The following is a 7,063-nucleotide window of genomic DNA, read 5'->3' as shown; positions in this document are numbered from 1 at the left end:
GTCCGCCTCACGCACGTCCGGGGGAAACACGGCACCCCCCAGGACCCAAAGTGAACTAGTGGGATAGTGAACGGATCGGCTCATGGAATCGTTCACGGGAATATTTACTCCGTGTAATTTGTTAGCACTCGTCTTTATTAATATTATTAAGCCGCTATTCCAGTGCCTCGCAACGAGATCAAGATTCAGAAGAGACAATTTTGGTTCCTTTAAAATGCCGTAAAATGGTTGTTTGATCAGCCATTTTATTTTGATACGAAATTAAACTGTACCACTTGACTTGATAACAGTCCGTTATGCTAACTCAGATTGTGAACACTTATTTAGGCTACCTAGGATGGTGTATAAGTGATGACGATGCACTCATTGAAATACTACATGGAGACCTTTATGATTTTATGTTCAAAAATTACGCTTACTAACAAGTGTATTTACTAAAATCTTTACCGCTGCTATGGAGTACAGTTTCATCCGGTTCCCGAAAGAATCTGAATTGCAAAACAAATGGATTGAAGCATGCAATAGACATGAAAAAATAAACATAAAAACAGGTAAATAATTTATCAAAAACATTATTATTAATTAATTAAATTATAGACCCAACTAATTTAATTTAAACTCTGTCGTCTTTACTGTACGCGATTCTCTTTCATACGCCTTGGGTCGTACAAGCTGTTATATTTCATGTTATGTTTTGTCATTTCCTTTTCTTGAGCACATGTTTTCAGATTAAGATATTAATAAGTACATTTTGTATCCATTTTGATCTAATTAATTGGTATTGATACGGGCACATCCGACTTGCGCATAATCCCGGGTCACCATTTCACCGTGTCACCACTAGAGATGAGAAGCAGGGGTCGGGAGCATGCCCGCGACCATGGGACGAGAGCGCTCCATGAGCCGAGTTCACTTGCAAACCACACATGATTTTGAGAATGATAAGACAGAAATATAATATTGTCATATGTTTGTTGTTCTTTAATATTTATTTAGTTATTATTAAGATCATCTGGAGATTGTTTTGTATTGTATAATAATTCAGTTGGTAACATTTTATTCCTAAGATAAAAATTGTTAATCAATATAAAACTTCTTTATTTGACATGGTGGCAGCGGTATAGTTTTTTTTTTAAATGCCAAAAAACAATAGATTATCAATCAGAGGAAACAAATCAAATCAATCATCAGAAACACATAATGTTCTAGAACCAAGACAGCGGCAAAATAGGACTACATCAGTCATGTTTCAACCTCCTGAACCTTTTGATTCCAAATATCCAGAATTATGGGAAAAGTGGTTTAAGCGATTTGAAAGGTATAGAATTGCATCAGGACTGGACAATGGGCCTGATTCTGAGGATATCTTATCAACAGCACACCTCTCAGAAGATGACAAAGCCTCATATGAATCGGTAACAGAAGCCTTTGACAACATATTTACTGGCAAAAGAAATGTCATATACGAACGAGCAAAGTTTAATTCAAGATCACAACAACCAGATGAATTATTTGATACATTTCTGGCAGACATAAGCTCAATGGCCGAACACTGTTCATTCAAGAACCTTAAAGCAGAACTAATACGTGATAGAATTGTAGTGGGTATAACTGATAAACGTTTATCGGCCCAATTACAAGAAGATTCAAATCTTACATTGGAAAAAGCAGTTCAAAAATGCAAACAAAAAGAGTCTATCAGCAAACAAGCAGCTGAACTAGAAATGATATGCCAAGGAAAACATGCAGAAGTTGACCGAATCAAATCAGACCAAAAACAAAGTGCAAGATTTAACAAAACCCATGATTTAAAGACAGCTAGGAAAGAATGTTGTTGGAACTGTGGAGGTCCAATGCACCCTAGGCACTTATGCCCTGCTAAAGATTTAGCATGCCATTACTGCCAAAAAATCGGTCACTTTGCCAAACATTGCAGAAGCAGATTATTAGAGACTAAAACAACGGACAACACGAAGAGACTCAACGAAATAAGACGTTTGGACAAGCCTGACAACACTGAAGCTTCAGTAGCATATTTAGGACCTGTGAATGCTTCATGCTATGACTCCAGTTCTTGGTATGTAGAAATATTTATCAATAACCAGTTAGTTAAAGCAAAACTTGATTCAGGCGCAGAAGTTACAACCATTCCTTCAAATGTAATTCATGCAAAACTTATGAAATCTGACCGTATACTTAGGAATGCTGATCAGAGGGAACTAGATGTAAGAGGTATGTTTATAGCAGACATAGCTTACGATGGGAAAATGGTAAAAGAAAAGGTGTATGTTGTTGCAGGATTAAATGAACCTTTACTTGGAATTCCTGCGATTAAATCTTTAAATCTCATAACCCTCAGAAAACCTGATACTGCAGGAATTAACTCAATTACCTTAGACTCTGTATTAACTAGCCACCCTGAGCTTTTCATTGGTCTGGGTAGCATTCCAGGAGATTATAAGATTGAATTGAACGAAAACGCTCAACCGCACTCGGTTCGAGCTCCAAGAAACATATCAATTCCTTTACGTTCAAAAGTGGAGACAGAATTGAACAGAATGTTGGACTTAGGAGTGATAGAAAAAGTAGAGTCTCCAACTGACTGGTGTGCACCAATAGTACCAGTACTCAAGCCCAATGGTAGTCTACGTTTGTGTGTTGATTACACTGAACTTAATAGGAATGTTAAACGGCCAAAGATAATACTACCAGATGTAGAAGAAACACTAGGGCAAATTGGGCGCTCTAAAATCTTTTCAAAACTAGATGCCCAGTCAGGGTTTTGGCAGATAAAAATATCACCTGACACAGCTAAACTAACTTCTTTTATTACTCCATTCGGAAGATTTTATTTCAAGAGATTACCCTTTGGCATTACAAGCGCACCAGAGTTTTTCACTACACAGATGTTTAAACTTTTAAATGGTATCGATGGGGTATTATGTCACATGGATGACATACTTATACATGGCCAAACACAAGAGGAGCATGATTACCGGCTCACTCAAGTATTAGATCGCTTAAAAAAAAGCAAAGGTTGTACTGAACAAAGAAAAATGTTCTATTTCCCAAACATCTGTGAAGTTTCTTGGAAACCTGATCGACTGTGATGGTATCAAGGTCGATCCTGATCGTATACGAGCACTCGAGGAACTTCCCCCTCCTAAAGATATTGCGGGAGTTCGACGATTAAATGGTATGTTGAATCAACTGAACAAGTTCATTCCAAACTTAGCTGATAAAACTGAATCATTCCGTGAGCTTACTAGAAAGAATAGACAATTTTGTTGGACAAGTCAACATCAAGAAGCCCTTTCAGACATTATACAGACCGTCAATGAATCAATATCTTTAACTAAGTATGATGTAAATGCTGAAGCTATTGTTATAGCCGATTCATCAGCATATGGATTGGGTGCAATGTTACTTCAGGTTGAAGATAAATCTCCCAAAGTAGTGATGTTTGCTTCAAGGACCTTACAGGACTGTGAAAGACGATATGCCCAGATAGAAAAGGAAGCTCTTGCATGTGCATGGGCCGCAGAAAAGTTTTCTAAGTTTTTAGTTGGAAAAAAATTTAGAATCCTAACAGACCACAAACCATTAGTTTCGCTCCTTGGAAGCAAAGACCTAGACACAATACCAGCTAGGATTCAGAGATTCAAAATGCGATTGATGAAATTTGACTACTCCATCGAACACATTCCCGGAAAAGAAATGTTTACAGCAGACACATTAAGCCGAGCGCCGATCCCAGATTCTACAGATGAGTTCACAAAAGAGGTAGAGGCACACATTAAGGTAATATCTTTAAACTTTCCAGCAACACAGTCAAGATTGGAACAAATAAAGAATGCCCAGATCCTGTGTGAAGAATGTCAGATGTTGGTGAAATACACAGAAAATGGATGGCCTAAATATAAGAAGGATGTGCCAGAGAGTATGAGAAAGTGGTATACCTTTAAAGACGACCTATCTATAATAGAAGACTTGATATGTTATAAAGAAAGAATTATTATCCCATTTGAACTTAGAAAAGATATCATTAATAAACTGCACGATGGTCATTTCGGGTCTACACGCACAGTCCTCCGAGCGAAACAATCTGTGTTTTGGCCAGGAATTACAACAGAGATACATAACTTGATTGAAAATTGTGACACTTGTGCTAAACACCAAAACCAAAAGTCAGAAAAAATGATTCAATCAGACACTCCTGACTATCCATGGCAAAGAATAGCAGTTGATTACTTTGACTTTGTGAAAGGCAAATACTTGGCTGTTGTGGACTATTATTCACGGTACTTGGAAATGATAAATGTGTCCACAATGACTGTAGATGAACTAATCAAGAAGATGAAAGCCTGTTTTGCTCGACATGGGATCCCTGAAATCGTAATTTCTGATTCTGGCTCACAGTTTACAAGCTCAGAATGGAGAGCCTTTGCAGCCGATTTTGGGTTTAAAACTATTTGTTGTAGTCCCTTACACCATCAGGCAAACGGTGAAGCTGAAAGAGCAGTCCAAACGCTTAAAAAGATGCTTACAAAGAACAAAGACCCCACTCTTGCATTACTGGAGTACAGGTCAACACCAGGTCCATCAGGATACAGCCCTTCGGAATTGTTGATGGGAAGAAGACTAAGAACCCGACTACCGTCATTGACGAAAGATCTCAAGCCTAAAATGGTAGATCACAAGACATTTAGAGAATTGGACAAACTATATAGAGCAACTCAAGCAGATTACTTCAATAAACGGCATGGAGTGAGAGATGAAAAGCAATTCACTATTGGATGCAACGTGTATATTCCTGATAGGAGAGAAGGTGGGAAGATAGTTAATAAAGTAGCTCCAAGATCATACACAGTTAAGACAAACGAAGGCATGTTACGTCGCAACGGAGTAATGCTAAGACAACTACAACCCAAAACATCTGACGACCCTGGAACTGAGCCTAATTGTTTTTCCTCATTTGGTAGACAAATAAATCCACCAAGAAGAACATGTCTTTAAAAAAAGGGAAGAGAAGATGTCATATGTTTGTTGTTCTTTAATATTTATTTAGTTATTATTAAGATCATCTGGAGATTGTTTTGTATTGTATTTACAAATAATTCAGTTGGTAACATTTTATTCCTAAGATAAAAATTGTTAATCAATATAAAACTTCTTTATTTGACAAATATATCAACATATCAAACAACTGGAAAGGGGAATGGTAGATGTACTAGCAATTAGACGTGGTGCAGGGGGTTGGAGGGGGGAGGGAGGGGGGAGTTGGCCCAAAAATGCCGCGCCTCAAAAAACGTCCTCGACAAACTATACTACTATACATATACACATGCATGGGTCAATAAATGAAATAATTAGCTTTTTTAGCTTAATATCGAATATATATATAGAGAATAAGTAAAAAATAAGGTTTGACAGTTATATAAGGATATGTAGGCAAAGTTCAGGATTTTGGATTTGGTGGCTAAAAATAATCCCCATAAGAATAACATGGGAAAAACGTGCCTAAAGTGGCGTCATATTGCTAGTTCACCACTACTTAGTCAGTTGAGAGGTATTTGAGAGTATTTACCAATAAAAATATATTTGAATATTTATATTTAAATATACTAGCTGTTACCCACGGGCTTCACCCCGTTTGACATCATAAGTATTAATAAAACTATTGATTGGTTAAGTTAACCTGAAATAAACAAATTACAGTAAAAGAAACAAATAATCACACCTGATTTTAATAAGGTAATAAATTGAAAGAATAAAAAACAAATAAGTACAGCTTATTTTTAGTAGTATTATAGTATTTTTAAGTAGTAGTTTTATTTTTAACATTAGGTATTGTATATGAAAAGTTCCCTTTAAAGGAATTACGGCCTTAAAGGGCAATTTATGAAATAATGAAACAATAATGGTCCAATTGTAAGTAACTATATACTAGGTGGCGTTCACAGAGGCATCCACAAAATTGAGCGGAGTCATCAAGGGTTCATATTATATTGTTTTTGTCATACTGCAGTAAAAACAGTCGTTTTGAATGAATGCGTTGCGGGTCTAAAGTAGCATTTTTACTCTTTAGGGAGTAAAAATCGTTTTTAGCCTCTATGGAGTAAAAATCAGCTGTTGTCAACTCAGTTGTAAATGTTGATTGTAAACAATTGCATGTATCAAAAATATGTATCGATTCGTGCTTCGTAATCATTTTTAACTACAGTCCTACAGTCTTCCCATAGCATTTTAGCATTGCAGATACATTAATCCATTCTCACACTCAACACTGCTCACCTTTACTACTTCCTTCACCACACCCTACGTCGTGGACCTGTTTCCTTCTCTTCCCATTGCATTTTAAGATTGCAGATACATATTAATGTAATTGCCAAAGACAGTTCCCACACTCTGCACTGCTAGCCTTACTAATTCCTTTACCATTTCCTACGTCAGAGACCTGTTTTCCTCCCTTCCCATAGCATTTTTTGATTGCAGATCCCTTAATCTAATCGCCATAAACATTTCCCACACTCCGGACCGCTCGCATTTACTACTTCCTTCACCACTTCCTACGTCACGGACCTGTTTTCCTCCCTTCCCGTAGCATTTTTTGATTGCAGATCCCTTAATCTAATCGTCATAAACATTTCCCACACCCCAGACTGCTTGCCTTTACTACTTCCTTCACCACTTCCTACGTCACGGACCTGTTTGCCTCCCTTTCCATAGCATTTTAGGATTGCAGATACGTTAATCTAATCATCAAAAAATTTCCCAAACCATGGACTGCTTGCCTTTACTACATCCTTCACCACTTCCTACGTCACGGACCTGTTTTCCTCCCTTTCCATAGCATTTTACGATTGCAGATACCTTAATCTAATCGCCATAAAAAGTTCCCAAACTCCGGACTGCTCGCCTTTACTACTTCCTTCACCACTTCCTACGTCATGGACCTGTTTCCCTCCCTTTCCATGGCATTTTAGGATTGCAGATACCTTAATCTAATCTTCATAAAAAGTTCCCACACTCCGGATTACTTGTCTTTACTACTTCCTTCACC

General features: G+C 37.3%; 1 protein-coding gene across 1 annotated transcript; it reads left to right on the top strand.

The window, feature by feature from the left end:
* Positions 1 to 1,244: 1,244 nt before the first annotated feature.
* On the top strand, positions 1,245 to 5,016 carry LOC128999509 (uncharacterized protein K02A2.6-like). Its single transcript, XM_054426075.1, has 2 exons — positions 1,245 to 2,624; positions 3,085 to 5,016. Exons 1-2 carry the CDS (start codon positions 1,245 to 1,247, stop codon positions 5,014 to 5,016), a joined length of 3,312 nt encoding a protein of 1,103 aa, XP_054282050.1.
* Positions 5,017 to 7,063: the final 2,047 nt, after the last annotated feature.

This window comes from Macrosteles quadrilineatus, unplaced genomic scaffold (assembly GCF_028750875.1).
Source record: "Macrosteles quadrilineatus isolate MER2022 unplaced genomic scaffold, UCM_ALF_1.0 Scaffold_1__1_contigs__length_201487025, whole genome shotgun sequence".
NCBI lineage: Eukaryota > Metazoa > Arthropoda > Insecta > Hemiptera > Cicadellidae > Macrosteles > Macrosteles quadrilineatus.
This window is presented reverse-complemented; position numbering and strand designations above follow the sequence as displayed.